Source organism: Tigriopus californicus, chromosome 5 (assembly GCF_007210705.1).
Source record: "Tigriopus californicus strain San Diego chromosome 5, Tcal_SD_v2.1, whole genome shotgun sequence".
Taxonomy (NCBI): Eukaryota; Metazoa; Arthropoda; class Copepoda; order Harpacticoida; family Harpacticidae; genus Tigriopus; species Tigriopus californicus.
The window spans coordinates 9,522,765-9,540,847 of NC_081444.1; the positions used below are offsets into that span (position 1 = coordinate 9,522,765).

Below are 18,083 nucleotides of genomic sequence, written 5' to 3' on the forward strand. Positions count from 1 at the left end.
ATTTCTTCGACTTGAGCGAAGATTCTGGAACATAGTGAATGCAAAGTGACTGGGCAACAGATACGAGATGAGTGAAGGGAGCCAATTACGTCTGATAAACAACAAGGACTTCAATTCCTTCAGTGCTTTGTAGATTGGCTTCAGGCATGGGAGTCAAAAGCCAAAGAAGAGGACAGTAAGCTAGCCTTATCGAAGGAGACCTTCTTTGCCCTGAAGCAAGCTAGCCTTGCCCTCATTGGATTGGCAAAACATCTTTTCTGACCGACCAAGGTTTTCATTATGTGCTCCTTGGACAAGTTCAATCCGACCCTTTAGAGGGTAGATTTGGCTGGTATCGCCAACTTGGAGGCAGCAATTACTTGGTTTCTGTTCGCCAAATCTTAGAGGCAGAAAAGCGAATTCGTCTCCGATCACTCGTCAAGTTCTCAAGCTATTCGATGGTTGAAATCAAGAGTGCCTTTCAGGAGGACAGGAACAGGTCAACAGAAAGTGAAAACACTATTGCAGATGAACTCGTGATGGAGGTGGAATGTGACACTTTCAACCTGAAAGGAAGCAATGGAGATGTAAATATTCTATTCTATCTTGCTGGATATGTTGCCCGTGCTGCCAAAAAGAGTCTGACTTGTCTTGATTGTGAAAATTTAGTTAGCGCTGGAACGCTTTCTGAGGTTCTGTTTCAAGAGGAAGAATGCAGTGACGAGGTTGAAATCTCAGAGAAGGAAGATTTTCTGAATATGATTGACAGAGGTGGGCTTTGCAAGCCATAGGACCTTATGTATTTGTCTTTCCTTCACATTTGGTCATTCTATACTGCCATCTCTGAGGACGCAAAGCATCTTGGACCTCTATATATGGAAGCGACAATCCCAGAAGAGTGCTCGTGATGGCCTGCATCAAGCATTTAGAAGATACCCGCAAAACTCAAGAAATCGTCAAAATCCTGTGCGTTCACGGTCATGAATACAAACCAATGATCGAGGCAATGATCAAGACTTTGTTCAACATCATGGCCAAAAACCATGTAGCCAAGTCAAATGATGAAATTCGATGGCAAAAGAAAAGAAAAGACGATCAAAAAGATCAGACTCGACAAGGAAAGTGCCAAACTCCAGTCTAATGCCACATTTGGTTGATTTTACTCTTTTAGTTGGTTTTGGTTACTATAAGAATATAGTCTAATTTTGTTATTTGCCAACTTATAACTAACTATAAAATGACTTATAAATCAACCGGGGACGGAAGGATTATTTTTGTTTACATGAATGTACAGTAATGGGGAGTCAAAACTCTACCAGGAGAGTGACCCTACTTAGAACGGACGAGAAAAACAGTGGTCCGTCCAGAGAAAATAAAGTAGTCCTTGCTTCTACCAAGCTTCTGAAGCGGAGCAATTAAGATGATGAAAAGGAGAAGACCCAAAATGGAGCCCCGAGGATCACCCGACTTGACATCATGTATGTCATTAAGGGATCCCTCAACCTTAACCAATTGCTTCCTACCAGAAATGAAATTTCTTAACCAATTGAGAACCTAGCCTTGGATCGCAATCTCATGGAGCCTGTTAACTAAAAGGCCATGATCTACCATGTCAAAAGCAATAGAAAAGACGAGATAAACTACATTGACTGATTCATGGCTCTCCAGTCCCTCAATTACCTGCTCTATATGCTCAATCGNTTCATGGCTCTCCAGTCCCTCAATTACCTGCTCTATATGCTCAATCGGTTGGGTAACCGTGCTAAAATGTGCTCGGAACCCATGCTGGCTAGGAGGAAGGACATTATGAATATCAAGAAATTCAACAAGTGTGAACTTCATGATCTTCTCAAACACCTTCGAAATATTCAAAGTGAGAGAATTTGGCGTATGGTTACTGGGGAGCGACTTATCTCCCCCTTTGAAAATTGGAACAACATGAGCTAGCTTCAGAGAAGAGGGAAGCTTGCCCTGATCCATATTGCAACGCATCAAGTACGAGAAAACAGGAGCAAGGACCAGTGAGCCTACTTTTATTTTATCTCAAGAACTGATAGCTCCTAAAGCAAGAAAATATCATCAAAATCTATAGGTACCCAAATCAACAGATGAAAGTTTTGAGTAAAATTAAAGAAATCATGACAGAAAGGACAATGGATATCCTCATATATAGTTCGATCAAGGGCGCTGCGATCGCATGTCTTCGTCTCGGCTGTCGCTGGTGGGCAATATGTTCCATTGGTAGTCAAGATACCCTAGGACAACTACATATGGTACAAATTTGAATCGTTGACGGCTCGCCCAAATTCTGAGTAGAAACCCCTAATACGATTTCTTGTCAAGCAATTACTCTCCTCTAGCATGCTTCATAAAACGGGTTTGAGCAAGCTGTCCGACCACATTTTAATGAACGAAATTTAAGAACGAAAATGCTACTATGACTTTTCATGAACTTTGTTCAACGCCTTAAAAAAACTTAGTAATATTTAGCAAATAAGTCAGCAGGTCATATGTTTCGTTGAAAGCCATCATTCAATCGGGGTGTCCAGTGGTTTTAGTTGGGCTCCAACGAACCGAGTGGACCTTGCGCCGAAGATCGATGTCTGATTTATGTTGGAAGCATAGATAACTTCATATGTTATGGTTTTCTATGGTTGGAAGTGATGCGGCGACCACCATCAAATCTTCGGAAAGTGGGGACTAGTTTCTGGCGCAACCTAGGTGGCGAGTGTATTTTTCTCGTCCAACCGGGTGGATCGCAAGTGTCCAACCAGCTCAGTTTCCGGTTATGGTGGGCCGGGTAGCAGATACTGACTACCGAGTCGACACACTGAAGATGGCCGCCCATGACCCGCCCGGCGGGGTTTCAAGGAATTCAAGCTGGAGACGTGCACTGGATGCCCCCCCCCCGCCTAGAGGTCCGATCCAGTTCTGACGTAAGTACGTTGTTTCACGAAAAAATCAGGTTTGGATCGTGAACCTCCGTTGGTCCGTTGGAGGACGTGGCGGACGGAAGAGTTAGTGTAGGCCCATCGCTCGTCTCGACCAGACCGCCCATCGTGGATTCCCGCCCCTAACTAAGGCCACAGCACGGGACCCGTCAAAATGGCGCCGCCCACCGTCCGGTTCACGCAGCTTTTCATCGACAACGAGTTTGTGGACGCGTTGTCCGGACGCACGTTCGCCACGCTCAATCCGGCCACCGAGACCGAGATTGCCCAGGTGGCCGAGGCCGATGTAGCCGATGTCGATCGAGCCGTGCCCGGCGCTCAACGGGCCTTTAGCCGGGCTCGGCTTGGCGCACGCTGGACGCCTCCCAACGCGGCCAACTCTTGCACGAACTGGCGGCGGCCATGCATCGCGATCGGACTACATTGCCGCCTTGGACACGCTGGACAATGGTGAGTGGCCCACCCCAACGCCCGCCCCGACGCTTGAACCCGCCTCTCAATGGGGTCCGGGTGGAAAGTGGAATATCTACTTACTTAGTTACTTCAGAGGTCTTCGCTGGCTGGATTTGACCTTCTTTAGTGGGGAGGGACAAGGAAGGGGGGGGGGCGGGCAATACCGCCCATGAAGCTTAAAGACCAACAAAAATGAATGTCCTGCTGCTTGGGGCCATTAGGGCCATTGGGGCCTGTTGAGTCCGTGCCGACTGGCCCGCTTTCAGCCTCCAGGGCGGGCCCTGACCCCCATTGACTTGTGTACGCCAATCTTTCCAGGCAAGCCTTTGGCCACGTCGTTGGAGGACGTGGCGGCCTCGGTGGATTGCTTGCGCTATTTTGCGGGCTGGGCCGACAAGATCCATGGGCAAACCATCCCGGTAGACGGCTCTTTCTTCACCTTTACGCGTCCAGAGCCCATGGGCGTAGTCGGGCAAATCATTCCCTGGAATTACCCCGTGGCCATGTTGTGCTGGAAATGGGGGCCGGCCTTGGCTGCGGGCTGCACCTTGATCCTGAAACCGGCCGAGCAAACCCCGCTCAGCGCCCTGTACATGGCCCACTTGGCCCGGGAGGTGGGCTTCCCGGCCGGCGTAATCAACGTCGTGCCCGGCTTCGGCCCCACGGCTGGGGCGGCTATGGCCCATCATCCCGACATTCAGAAGGTCAGTCCCGGTTGTTTCATGGGTCCCTGAACGAAATGACGGTTAAGCTAGGCCCCCCGAATGCGACCGAAATCTTGAAACCCAAAGCCTGGCTTTGAGCCGCGTTACCAGGCCGGCCCTAGTCTTGAGAGTGTGCGTGAGGTCGGAGCTCATCGATGCCTACCCCTTCATGACCGAAAAAGTCACTCTCTTGTGAATACGCGTAAGGCGCCCATTGGGCTTAGGTCATTGAGCAACATTTGGCCTCGTTCCTCTCGTGAACCACGGATATTCCGAAAAAATATCCCAATTATCCCCTGGCCATGACTCGGCCCCAGAATTGTCGGGAAATAAATGCGCATCAGTCAATGTCATTGACCTATTTCAAAAACCAATTACCATTACACTTTGAGCTTTCATTCATGGCCATTCTGTGAATTTATCCAGTAATTTTCGGTTTGCCAGCCCCATGCCTGCTGCCCCCTCCCCTCAACGTAACTTCTATTTGTATTCTTAATGTTATTCATCAGCTTCTTCTCCTTGTAAAAAAATATTTTCTAAATTGGTGGCCAAAAATGTCAAGATGGAATGTAATCAAAAAAGTAATGCTATTCATTGATGTCGTAAAATAATTGAATAGGAATCCATGCCATCCAAAATTTATTTTACTCTGGTTTGTTGATTTTCGTCCCTTAGGTGGCCTTCACGGGGTCCACGGAGGTAGGCAAGCTGATCATGCAAGCTGCCGGGGCCAGCAACTTGAAGCGGGTCTCGTTGGAGTTAGGCGGTAAGAGTCCGTTGGTGGTGTTCGATGACGCCCACGATCTGGACGAGGCGGTGAAAATCTGTTACGACGCCATCTTCGCCAATCACGGCCAGAACTGTTGTGCGGGTTCACGGACGTTTGTTCAAGCTGGAATCTACGATCAGTTTGTGGCCAAGGCCAAAGCCATGGCCTCGCGTCGAACGGTAGGTGATCCCTGGACCGAGGTCGATCAAGGTCCCCAGATCGATCGAGCTCAGTTCGACAAGATCTTGGACCTCATCGAAAGTGGAAAGAGCCAGGGCGCCATCCTCGAAACGGGAGGAAGTCGTCACGGCTCCCAAGGCTTCTTCGTTGAGCCTACCGTGTTTTCCGGGGTCCAAGATGACATGCGGATTGCTCGGGAGGAGATTTTTGGCCCGGTTCAGTCCATTTTCAAGTTCCACACCATGGATGAAATGGTGGAACGAGCCAATGCCACTCAATACGGTCTAGCCGCCGGTATCATTACCCGGGATATCAACAAAGCCATGATGTTCGCCCAAGCCGCTCAAGCGGGCTCGGTGTGGATCAATTGCTATGATATTGTTGTGGCTCAGACCCCGTTTGGCGGCTTCAAGCAATCCGGACAGGGGCGCGAACTCGGTCCCGAAGGCGTGAAGGAATACCTCGAGACCAAAACGGTGACCATGGCCATACCGCAAAAGAACTCTTAACTAATATTTTCTGAACCCTCTAGACGAGCTACTGAAATATAAAAGAAAAAGGAATATTTCAAATTATCATTCGTTCCAATGGAAAAACCCTCTGACTCTGACATATAAAAAAAATTAAGTCACCTTTCTCTCGCTTGGCCAAATAAGCCCTTTGAATGCTAGTTCCCGCCACGAGTCTAGATAAGATAATTATTCGAGGCCGAGAAATGAATGGAAAAAAGCCAGGGGGAGTTTTTGTCTGGATTTAAGGTAGTTTTGGCTTTGGTCGCAACACGAAGTGTTCACATTTGCCTGAAACGAGATGAGTTTAGACGATGCTACCAAGCGAATTCAATTCGCCAAGCAATCGTTAGACGACGCCTACAACCCACCAGGTGACTATGGGATTGCGACAATTCATTTATTCATTCATTATGGAGCTTTGTTTTTATTGTGAACAATGCTGACTTCCCTTTCTTAGCCAACTTCTTGGAGATCGAAGTGGGCAAGCCTCTCACCCACGGGTATGGCAAGCAACGCTACACCGACTATGAGATTCGGATGAAGACCAATTTGCCCATCTTCAAGCTCAAGGAGTGTGTGTGTCGAAGGCGTTACAGTGAGTTCGAATGGTTAAGATCCGAGATCAAGCGGGATGTGAAGATCAACGTGCCCGAGCTTCCGGGCAAGGGTTGGATGAAGCAAGTGCCCTTCGTGAGTCAAGACGACGGTATTTTTGAGGACGAGTTCATCGAGGCCCGGAGATCAGGACTGGAAGAATTCATCAACAGTCTAGCAGCTCATCCTTTAGTTCAGAACGAGAAGTCAATTCACGCCTTTTTGCAGGAGGAGAAGCTAGATAAAGATGGATTTCTCCCCGGGAAGGTCAAGCATTAAGGATTGGTCTCCAAGCAGGCCTGACAAGCGAAGTAGAAATGAGAGCTATCAAGTTTGTTCGGATAGATATATGTATATTATCATAATTAATACGAGCATCGTGTTTTTCTTCAAAATAGAGCGAAATTTTCTTCATTAGAGAGAGAAAGGAACATCACAGTATCGTCACATACAAAGCAACCCTCGTGATAGGTATTGGTTGTTTGTTTGCTTATATGTAGGCTAGGGAGGAAAGTTTAAGTTAGGAGGGCATCACTCGCCTCGAGACCTGAATAAGGTTGATTTCTCTGTTACATCATGGAGATGAGAAATTCATCGAAACGTCATCGGTATCATTAGTATCGTGGAAAGGGCGTGGGGAATAAGTCTATCCGGTACATACAAAATGGATATGTGTACGTGACCAAACTCGACTTATTCCCCTGAATTGAAGCTATGTACGAGATTGGCGGAGTTTTCTCTCGGAAGAGGGCAGCCGGAAGGGGGAGGATTGGCGTGGAGGCGAAGGCGGAGCGAGGGCAAGATCGTGGTCATTGGAGTTTATGGAGTTACTTCGATTCCGGCCTCCTCAAGGGCGCTAGGTTCGGGTTTGACAATTTGATAGGTTATCAGATATTCTGGATAGGCCTGGGAAAAAAGAAACATTGGAGGAAGGATATCATGGAGGGCAAATGTATTTTTCTTGTTCAACCGTACCTGTTCTCCGCGGTAAACGACATATTCTGGAAATGAGAGCCCGCCTACAGAGGGTCTACCCACCACTGAATGATGGCCTGGCGGGGCATGTGCCATTTTCATTGCACTAAATTGATGGAATGACTTGCCAAGAGCGACTCGACACAATAACAGTTGTCTGAAAATAAGAAACCACACTCACGGTAACACAAATCCTTAGCGACTCGAGTGTGCGGCATATTCTCCCCTACCTGTGGCAAATATAGCAAGATCGATCTTTGTGCATAGGGCAACCCATCCCTCCGCCAATGCCATAGATGTATTGATTGCTCTTGGACGAGTGTTCGGCAAAATAGATCCCTGTAAAATAAAATGCACCTTATAACAGTCGTGCTCGACATGGAAACGCCCAGGGGTAAACAGTTAACTCACCAGCACCAAACATGCCCCCAATGTAGGCGTGGCGTTCGTCAAAGCCTTTCTGAACAATGGCTTGGAGGAAGGGCGACCCATGGAAAAGCATTCGCTCGTTGCTCTGGTTGTGATTCTCTTCAGCCACTTCACGCCGACGATGAGAATATCGCTCCCAAAGTTTGACGTTCCGAATCTTCTGAACCTTTTCCACCTTATATTTGAGAAACACTCCTCCTGCATGACCTTGATCACGATGCTCCCGAATGGTCGATTGCATCTCCTCAAAGACGGCCTTGAACTCCTCATCTTCGGGAGGAATGTCAACCAATACCGTGGATTGGTGGTTTGAGCTGGGCGGAGGTTGCCAAATGACGGGCGCTAAAAAAAGATGCAGGTTCAATCAATACATTATTAGCTCTTGTTCAGAGGATTAGGAAACGCACGAAACCTTTACCATTGCCGGACATGAGTTTCTCCAATCCTTTGATGAGTTTATGACGATGCCCAAAGGCGGTGATACCGATTTGCTTCAGATCTTCATGGCCCATGTCAGCCAAAATATCCACGGTGACTTGCTCGCGATCGAAAATTTCTCGGAGTCCTTCCAATGACAAGCTAGCCAAAAAGGCGCTCATGCTCATGTTCAAGCTCGTTTCTGGAGTAACCATTTCGGTCTTGGTGAAGTCCATGCTTCCATCTCCCGGATGCGGCATTGGATAACCAACTCCCACACCCGCAGGTGCGGCAATGGGAATGGCTGGTACCACAGGAAAGGTCGAGCCAGATGGCATGACCACTGATTCGGCACCACTGGATGCGTTGGTGGTTATGGCAGGAGTTGTGGAAGTAATCGAGGCGGAATTAGAGGCGGAATTCGGTGCCGCAGCTCCAGCAGGTGCGGGTAGCGATCCCATGGCCGCCATGCGGGAGAGGGAAGACATTGAGGGCGCATTGGCTTTGCTGGTGGTTGGCAGGGCCAATGTGGTGGGCATCGCATCGGTGAGAAGACATTTGACATCATCCGCCGAGCACAAATCCAAAGGTCTCTGGCCTTCTTGATTCTTGAGCGTAGGATCGGCACCGTGATTAAGCTACAACAAGTAATAAAGCACTTGTTCAAATTCACAAGTTCGCTACAACTCCATTGAGCAAAACAACCGAAAGACTGACATCAACTTACCAGCAAAGCACACAATTGGGTCCTTCCTTTCTGAGCTGCCTCGTGCAATGGGGTGAAGCCCCACTTGTCCGTGGCATTAACAACAGTCTTGAACTTGATCAAGAGCGCAGCAATGTCTAGATGGCCGTAAGATGAGGCATTGTGCAAAGGAATGAGACCGCCCTTATCTTGAGCGTTCACATCCGCACCATTTTCCAACAGAAATTCAGCCACCTCCAAGTTGTTGTAGCCAGCCGCTAAATGTAATGGAGTGGAATTCCTTCCCTGAGAATCTCTGCAATTGATATTGTCGGCAGTGAGCAGTTTCTGCACTCGTGTCAAGTTGCCTCGTTTGGCAGCGTCCAGAAGAGCCGAATCTCCTTGTAGAAGGTCCAGAATATCTTGATCGCCCTCTTTCACTAGATCGATCGGAGTGTGTCCGTCTCGATTCTTTTTCGTTGGATCTGCCCCGTGCTTCAGCAACAACTTCACAATCTCATACTTTCCCTTGGCTGCCGCTTCGTGTAGAGGCGTAAACTTCCACAAATCCGACACATTGACTGACGCCCCGTGCTTGACCAGCAACTCCGTGACTTCATAGTGGCCGTAAGAGCAAGCGTTATGAAGGGGCACCAAACCCCCCTTATCCTTGGCGTGGACATCGGCCTGGTTGGAGAGGAGGAACTCGACCACACCCACACGATTATACCCGGCAGCGAAATGCAGTGGAGTCGAGTGACGCCCATCTAAATCCCGGCAATTGACTATGTGGGGGTGGCTCTCGACGATACGTTTGACCAATTCCAAGTCTCCAGCTTTGGCTGCTTCCAGTAGCTGATACTCAACGTCGGCACCGACGGCCCCGTTACTGGGCGGATCCTCGGTCAAGAGAGTCCGAGTGGGATCCGTGGCCAACTGGGCGGCTGTGTAGCCCTGAAGTGAGACGATGGCGGGATCGGCCCCAAAACTAAGCAGAATCCGACAGGCCTGAATATTGCCCTCCCGAGCACATCGATGTAAGCTGGTCTGACCGTGGCTGTCCAACGCGTTGACTTTGGAGCCGTTCTTTAGCAAGATATCCATGATTTCGTAATGGCTCTTATCAGCGGCCAAATGCAAAGGGGTCAAGAGGTCTTTGTTTTTATCATTCAAGTTGGCCCCTTTTCGCTGGAGAAATTCCACCACGGCTTTGCGCTTGGGGAAGGGAGACACGACGGCACAATGCATGGGCGTGTCCATTGTATAGGGGTGCTTGAAGTTGATGGTGAAAATGGACAGACACTTGCGCACTTTCTGCTGATCCGCTTGTCGACAAGCTTCCAGCAGACAGTGACCCTTCCACTCGGCCTGAATGCGATCTTTGAGCTCTGGGGACTGAGCCACGTCGATGGCCGACTTGGAGTGACAGTTACGGGCCACGGGATCAGCGCCGTGACTTAAGAGTAGGGAGCACACTTCACTCCTCCCCTTGGAGGCAGCCTCGTGCAAGGGCGTGAATTGCCATAAGTCCATGGCATTGACGTTAGCGCCTTGTCGAACCAGCAACTCGGTCACTTCAAAGTGGCCATAGGAGCAAGCGTTATGCAAGGGCACCAAGCCGCCCTTGTCTTTGGCGTGGACATCCGCCCCGTGCTGAAGAAGGAGTTGCACGATTCGAGTCCGGTTGTAGCCGGCGGCCAAATGGAGCGGCGTCGACTTGCGGCCGTCGGACGCGTGACAATTAACATTGAGCGGCGTGAGCAACGACATGAGCTTCTCCTCGTTGCCACTCCGACTGGCCTCGAGCAATTCGTCTTTCTTAAACTCGCCGGTCAGCACCAGTTTGGTCAGCGGGTCGGCTGTCTCCAGCGGGGTCTTACCCTCAGAGTTCCGGACCGAGGGATCAGCTCCGTGTTGAAGCAGGAGCACGCACACATCGGTTTTGCCCTTGATGGCGGCTTCGTGCAGCGGGGTGTAGTTCCAACTATCGCGGGCGTTGGGATCGGCCCCGGCGTTGAACAAGAGTTGCACCACTTCGGCGTGGCCGAAAGAGCAAGCATTGTGCAACGGGATGAGACCCCCATCGTCGCGGGAATGCACATTGGCTCCTACGGTCAGCAGATGTTCCACGGCTTCGCGCCGTCCATAACCTGAAAAGAGGCCGAAGGAAGGAAAAGGTAGTTGGGTAGGCCGTTGGATTGGATGTTGAACCCAGAATGACGGAAAGCCAGGCAAGCCAGGAAGCAGCCCCTCCTACCCCCCCCCCCCCCCCCCCGAAAACTAACTCACCTGCGGCAAAATGCAGCGGCGAAGATCTCCGTCCAGCCGTGTCACGAGCGTTCACATTGCCCGGGTTGACCATTTCGCGCACGCGACCCACATCGCCGCTCTTGCAGGCTTCAAAGAGCTCACGTAAGGGGTCTGAGGGCGACACGCGTAATGGACCCGGATGAGTTCGGCCCCCAGGCTCAAACTCGAACCCGGGCCAGTCAGACCCAACGGCCGCCCCATAGGACTGCCATGGATGGTCGGTGCGGGTGCAGGCGCTGAGGGCCCGCTGGATGAGCCCAAATCAGATGGACCGGGAGGCTCCGGGCCATGGCCACATCCGAGGGCGTGCGACGTCATGGGGCGCGGCCACAGCGCCAATCTCGAAACAGCCAATCCCAAAGAAGCCACCAGACACACCAGAGGGCGGAGCGGAGGTGGGCGTGAGTGGGCCTGGGCTGGCGAGGGACTGGGTCAAGCCATATTCGAGCGAGCGGGTCGGCTGGCTGGGGAGTGAACTATTCAAGGCTAAATGGATGAGGACGCGGCAGAGGGCTAATGACGCAGTCCGGGGGGGGGGGGGGTCAAGCCAGAGCACATATATCCCACCACGAAAAAGCACGAACACGGAGGCCAGGAACGCGGTGTCCGGGATCACTCTGGGGCTGAACGAACCAACTTCCAGTATAAAGGGAACCAGACTGACAAACAGACAGACACACTGTCACTCACACTTACACAGACGGACGGACCAGCTACACACCACCCTCCTACCTACGCTCACGCTCAACTACGCTACCTACCAGGGTTGCCAGCTTTTCAAAAAGGCCATGACATGTCATGGAGATGGTCCTATTCCGTCACATCAAATCCGGCCACATTGGGGTAACCACAGGCTATTATTAGCAATCTCAGTTTTAGGCATAGACCATTCACAGGAATCATACAGATATTTCCTTATAGGAGAGAGATTACTTGTGATACTAGATTCAAAGTGAATGTCTCTGACAAAAACTGATGAGTCCCAAAATCGTCAACTGTTTTAAACAGAGCACCGATACTGTTTAACCACTTTCGTCCGATTTCCCTCCGTTGATACTAATACAGTTTTGGCTGACCTATTATTTAGTTTGAAGAGAGATTTGGAGAAATGTTTGAAGACTGCTCTGAACCAGCCCTTTGTCCCATGGTTGCAGTAGACTGGCCCACTGAAAACCCTATCATAACCATATTTAGTACTGGGAATGATGCTACGGAGAATCCTTTTGTATGAACAATCGAGGCAATCATTTCGTTTTCTTATCTACGCAACGCCCTTAATTTTTGCTTTTAGTTGTAGTGTGGAGCTCTTTACTCGAAGGAAACGTCCTAAGATAAAAAGTTATTCAGTTCCAAACAACGACTTAACAGAACAAGTCATAGCTAAATGTTTCTTGATTGTCCATTGCACCACTTACTCGAAGGAAACGTCCTAAGATAAAAAGTTATTCAGTTCCAAACAACGACTTAACAGAACAAGTCATAGCTAAATGCTTCTTGATTGTCCATTGCACCACTTACGGCCACTTATTCCTCTGCCGTCACTCAAAATACATTCCACGGCAATTTTTTCTGTTCCGCCATTTTTTCGTCTTTCCACCAATTGAAGTTTTCAGCCATAAACGACTTCTCCATGTCGCCACTTTTGAGTTATTTGGCGGTGAATTCCGTCAACTGGCAGCCCTACTACCTACGTACGTAGGCTCTAGAGGCTCCAATCTGAGGTTCCATCAGCTAGACTAGACCAACCAACGTAGTGATGCTTGGCACATCGAAGAAGAAAAATAGGAGGGTAAAAATTACTGATGGGGATGAAATTGATAATTACGGGAACTTGCGACTAGGGCTACCAATTAACATTTTTCAATGGCCTATGACTACTGATGTGAAGCAAGCACCGACAGGGCAAGTAATCCGGTGCTTAACTTGCCCAAGTAGGAACTTGCCCCAACTAGGGTTTGTACGGTTTGTACACAGACACTCGAGGGGAAAATAGTGCGGCCAAACTTATGCAAGAAATTTTATACCAAAGCAAATTAAGTCAGCTTATACAAGAAAAGCAATAATGTGCACCAACAGTGAGGCAGCAACGTGGCTTTGGTTCAATGACTGGTTTATTTCTGGCACTCTGACTTTAGCTACAAAGAAAAAATCCTCATTTTGCGGTTTTCCTCAGCTAACCGTCTGGGCACCCTATGTTAGCAGCGGATCTCTGCATGTGTTAAGCTTGCCCAAGTTTTAGTACTTGGCCCAGCTTTGCTTGTAAACAAGTTGAACTTGGGTGTCTGTGATGACTTTCTACTTGCCCTTATCCCATCAGTAGTTGACAATCCTAGGAGTTCGAGTCGAGAGAATGGCACAAGTCGGGGAGTATTCGTCCGTCAGAGGTCGCGTGAGGGAAGGGTACCTAGACCCCGAGGATGACCAAATGATCAGCTTGAGAAAACCCCAGACTTGGGTGGTGTATGAACATCAGTTTTAGTTTGAGCTACAAGAGGCAAGATTGCCAATTTGAAAAACCTGGACTTAAACAGGATACAATGGGCGCAAAAACGTAGCTAATTTGAATATTGTCGTGCTACAAGTTCCCAAATCTAAGAGTCTTCCCCCAAATCTGGTCAACCTGAAGAAACAGTTGGAAACTGGCTTAAAAATAGTAATGGCCATGTGAAGCTTTCCATCAATATCAGGTTCAAGTGGTCTTGGAAAGTAGGCTTCAAAACATGAGAAAAGGTGAGCAAGGCATGACTAGTATCTGTGCAAGGCATGTTCTGCCTGTAAGGTTAGTTCTATGCCTTCCATACAGCTTTCGGCTTTGTGGGACAGCTCTCAAGCTCACCCAAAAAACTGGTGCTTATATATTTGTAGGTTATTGCGATTGCGGTAAGGTCAGAGGTGTAAGACAGTCATGTTTGCCTTGTCACGCCGGCCAGCCAGTCAGCTCATCAACCAACAATGAGAAGCAATGATGCTACGTTTTAGTCAGCATCAAATCAATTATCTGTGGGTGGGTGTGATTTCTCCTCCCTGACCCATCCAAAATCCTACCCATGCTCCAAGAGATGATGTCCATAGCAGGCAATGCTATCAAAATTCAATCAATAGTTAGAGAATGACTGCCTATTCTGAATCCAAACCAATTGTGTCCTGCTAACAATTTGTTGAGAATTTGATGTCTGAAACCGCACACCTTAACAACTTTTAGAGCCAGGCCCCCAAAGATAACTCAAACAAGATGTAATTAGCCAGTTCAAAGTTATCTTTGACAAACTGACCTTAATAAAAGCAATAACTTGCATTGGTAGATAAATGATTTTATATTTCGTGTTACCAGATCAGTGTCAAGTAGTTTTGAAATGTAATGAATCACATTTATGCCAATTGTAGCTCACCATATTATTTGACATTGAAAAGTCACTTATGCAAATTATTTATTCCTCTTAAATTGTAAGACAGTTAATATTTTTGTTTTGAATTTTTGGCAACTATTGATCCTCTATGCATATGACGAATCTTCCGTTGAAATTGTTCAAAATATTGACCAAAATCAGTACAAATCCTTAATTATCTTTCAAAATAGTCAAATTTACGCTTGTGCTTTAAGTGAATGCACGTGGCGTCATCCAACACAAAAAATGACAAGCCCCACTTGGTAATACTAACTCACTACCAACATTTTCAGATACAAATATTTGTCAAAGAAACTTGCTGCAGATGCAATTAATAACTGGATAATGAATAAAAAGTTTCTTACATCTAGACAACAATGACGAAGTGTCATTTTCCGCAAAAAAAAATATTCCAAAGTGAGTTAAAATGAACACTCCTGAAGTATTGAGTTCTGTTTGTAGTTGGCAATTGCGCTTACAATTGGTCTTCTAATTTTACCGCCTAATCATCCAGTTTTGGTCTGACAATCGTCAAATCAATCATTCAAAAGTAAAAACATCCTTCCAGTCTTAAATCACGACCAATATCGATACGCGAATCTTGAGACCACAATTTCCTTCTAGCACTACAATCTAACCAACCAAGGACACAAGTGACTTTAGCCCTAGCAACCGCACTTAGGCCAGAGTACTCGCCCTCAAAAAGAAATGTCATTTTATCCCACCATGGTTTTCAGTGGATTGGAGTCACTCACCTGAGCCAAGAAGCCTGAGCCCTCAGCAGTCAGCACAGAGCAAGCACTCCATAGATTGGCCAAGATGATGGAAATCATTAGTCTTAAGTTTGTTCAGTGTTACCAGATAAGCGAAAAGTTAAAGGCCATTCTGGAAGCTGAAAAAGGAACGAGTAACGAGTAATTCTTTTAGTTTTTGGGTCATTACAATTACACAATTTTAAAATGTAATGGAATTGCAGTTCCTTTTTTGAAAAAAAGGAACGTAATATCGTTACTTGTCATTTCATAACTAATGTCCTGTTGACCTTGTCAAACTCCAGCTTGCTCAAGAATTTCGTAGTGCCTTCAACTCTGTCTCACAAAACCTTGTTCTGGCGATGTTCTTCACTTACTTGAGCTGGGTCGTACATTTGCCCATGCGCCTTCATAACTTCAGGGGAAAATTGACAAAACAGTCCCCTCTTTTGCTCAAACTGCAGAAAATACCATTCTGGCAAGGCAACAGTCATCATACCTGCATGTTACAATGATATTACTATCAATGTGGGTCATTTTTCTGTAGTTCCGTTTAAGTAGGGGGCTTTTTTTGATAATTTTCCATTAAATGGTGTAGATGACACATAAAATGAGCAACCCCGAAAAAAGACAAGAAAATAGAGGTTTCATGAGGCATTTGTCATCATACTGCAAACTTATTGAGCAACCCAAAGTTTGACAAGTAAATAGAGCACAGATCATATAATGACTAGATCTCGCGTTGGCCAAAGCGCAGGGCAGAGCGGATTTGCGCCAGGGGATATGTACGCTTAAAACGATAAGGGTGACAGCCTGATCAGTAGTAACGACCTAAAACCATGGTGTCTTCAACCATATATGTGGTTATCTACGCATGGCACCATCATAACACGTTAATGTTCTGTTCTTGTACGCACACACTCTTTTGTCACTTTAGGCTTTGGTAGCATCGTTTTGGGTGGATCAAAGGTCGTTTGGTTTAACGCAACCAAAAGTTAGCCCAAATGCGAGACCAAATAAGCGCCCAGACAACTTTCTCAAACCAGTTTAATGTACTGTACCAGAAGAGAGCCTTTGTATGGCAAAGGATTGTGAATGGGGTTCCCATTCCCCATCAGTCCCACAAAATTTGGAAATACTGTCAACCATTACAACAGAGATGTCAGAATTACCTCAACTGCATACACCACGGATCATGTAATGTCTAGTAGTGATGTGTCTCACACCGGAATGTCAGCTTTTTAGCTTCTAGGACCTCGATTAGGGCTCCATTCACAAGCGAAATAATGTACACACTTGGTTACATATTATTTTCGAGTTGAGTTAAATTGTTGTCAAATCATGTGTCTAAATATATCTCGTGTAAATGCACCATAAACAAGGGCAATTGATAACATGTGTGTTTTGCTGTGCAAATGTATAAATCTTTTTTTAAAATGTGTCTTATGCCCAAAAAAGCATGTGTTTTTTTTAAAAAGAAATTAGAAAAAAACGAGATTATTGAAAGTTTCATGGAAATAATTCAACTTGCTTGAACAGGGATTTCACAAAATCTTGTTTTCCTTTGACCCCACCGTCAGGTGACCTGAAAACATGAAGTTTTATCTAGAACAACTCCTGTTCACCTTAAGCATTCTAGTTCTTTTGTTTTCTATGGTTAGGCCTCCTAATTTAAGAGTGAACTATCCTAAATTCACTTGGTATTTCGAAATAGACAGTTTGAATTTACCTAATCAAATTCATCTTTGATAAGATCATTTTGAGCTTTGGGGTTCTAACGAAAATAAAAATACAAAGAGTATTAGAGTATTGACATCACTAGTTGCATGACGGAAACCGTAAGTTAGTGTTAAAATGTAAACCTGATTTCCTTGCGTCATACCAGTGGAATGCTTGTCTCATGTTAGCTTTTTTCAAACCATGAAAATAATGATGAAAAATATTTGTCAAAATGTTTAGTAAAAGTGAAAAAGATTAAAACCAAACAACCCTTAATCCTCGAACCCTTGAATCTTTGTACCATGAATTACTCTATAAGAGTAGTTCATGTTTGTACCTTTGCACCCTCGTATTCTCGTCATTTGGTTCAAGTTATATTTACTAAACGTTAAAAAAATAGAAAAGTATAAGACAGGTTTTCTTGGAGGTTTAGGCCATCTTTTTCTGAACGTAACGGTAACTCGTTATTTTTTTCGGTAACGGCTTAAGCTCTGATTATATCTGTCATAAGTAGGTAGGGGTCAAGAAAATGAGAAACATCAGTATGAAAAATAATTGTGTCTTAATGACATGAAAATATGTCGCAATAAACACACTTATAAAAAATATAAAAAAAATTGTTACCTCAAAATGCACCAAACGTTACCAATTTTCTCCAAAAAAGGGCAAAATACTACTCGAAATATTACAGGGAAGCTCCAAACACTGGGCACACAATGGAATTCAAAAAGCATATGTATAGCATATGGAATGCAAGATATTTAGGTAAATCTACCAATAAGTTAAAGAGCTAGTGACTTGGATTGCAAATGGGAAAACATCCCTAAATTGCTCTTGGCCGGAAGGTCTCCATACTCCAATACAAGCTTCCTGAACACCTCCATTAACCTGCTTTACATCTTGAGGAAGCATTTTGTGCAAACTAAAGGCCCCACACAAATGCATGATTCAGTTGTAAACATTGTACCAAACTACTTTTGTGCAGAAGATTTTTCGTTAGGTTAACAGGGGCCAGATAGCTAGCCACTAGGGAAGTTAAAATTGCGTTCAAGACCTTTCATTGAGGTCCAGGCTTGGATTGAAGACACTTTTGATCACCAAGTCTTCTATGGAAATGAGGCTGGAGCAATGAAAGAAAAGTATCCTTGTCCTCAAACGTCTCATTCCTGACCAACCTATTAGACAATTCCAGGATAAACAAGAAGAGAAAAGTATTTGTCGGACTCCCAAAAGCTCAAATATGATTTGTCATTAGACCAATCATTCAG

General features: G+C 46.3%; 3 protein-coding genes across 3 annotated transcripts; 2 read left to right on the forward strand and 1 right to left on the reverse strand.

The window, feature by feature from the left end:
* Positions 1 to 2,883: 2,883 nt before the first annotated feature.
* Positions 2,884 to 5,599, forward strand: LOC131881446 (aldehyde dehydrogenase 1A1-like). Its single transcript, XM_059228301.1, is given in 5 exon segments — positions 2,884 to 3,262; positions 3,265 to 3,342; positions 3,345 to 3,380; positions 3,702 to 4,087; positions 4,763 to 5,599. Coding segments are annotated over 5 exon segments (1,461 nt in total). The 5' UTR covers positions 2,884 to 3,084; the 3' UTR covers positions 5,546 to 5,599.
* A 125-nt stretch (positions 5,600 to 5,724) lies between these two features.
* On the forward strand, positions 5,725 to 6,559 carry LOC131881449 (sorting nexin-3-like). The gene is made up of 2 exons (XM_059228306.1): positions 5,725 to 5,919; positions 6,006 to 6,559. The coding sequence occupies exons 1-2, from the start codon at positions 5,847 to 5,849 to the stop codon at positions 6,419 to 6,421; spliced, it is 489 nt and encodes a 162-aa protein (XP_059084289.1). The 5' UTR covers positions 5,725 to 5,846; the 3' UTR covers positions 6,422 to 6,559.
* LOC131881440 (poly [ADP-ribose] polymerase tankyrase-1-like) lies at positions 6,475 to 11,643 on the reverse strand. Its single transcript, XM_059228295.1, has 7 exons — positions 10,938 to 11,643; positions 8,691 to 10,798; positions 7,965 to 8,601; positions 7,529 to 7,888; positions 7,348 to 7,456; positions 7,118 to 7,274; positions 6,475 to 7,048 (listed from the first exon to the last, which is right to left on the reverse strand). Exons 1-7 carry the CDS (start codon positions 11,008 to 11,010, stop codon positions 6,962 to 6,964), a joined length of 3,531 nt encoding a protein of 1,176 aa, XP_059084278.1. The 5' UTR covers positions 11,011 to 11,643; the 3' UTR covers positions 6,475 to 6,961.
* Positions 11,644 to 18,083: the final 6,440 nt, after the last annotated feature.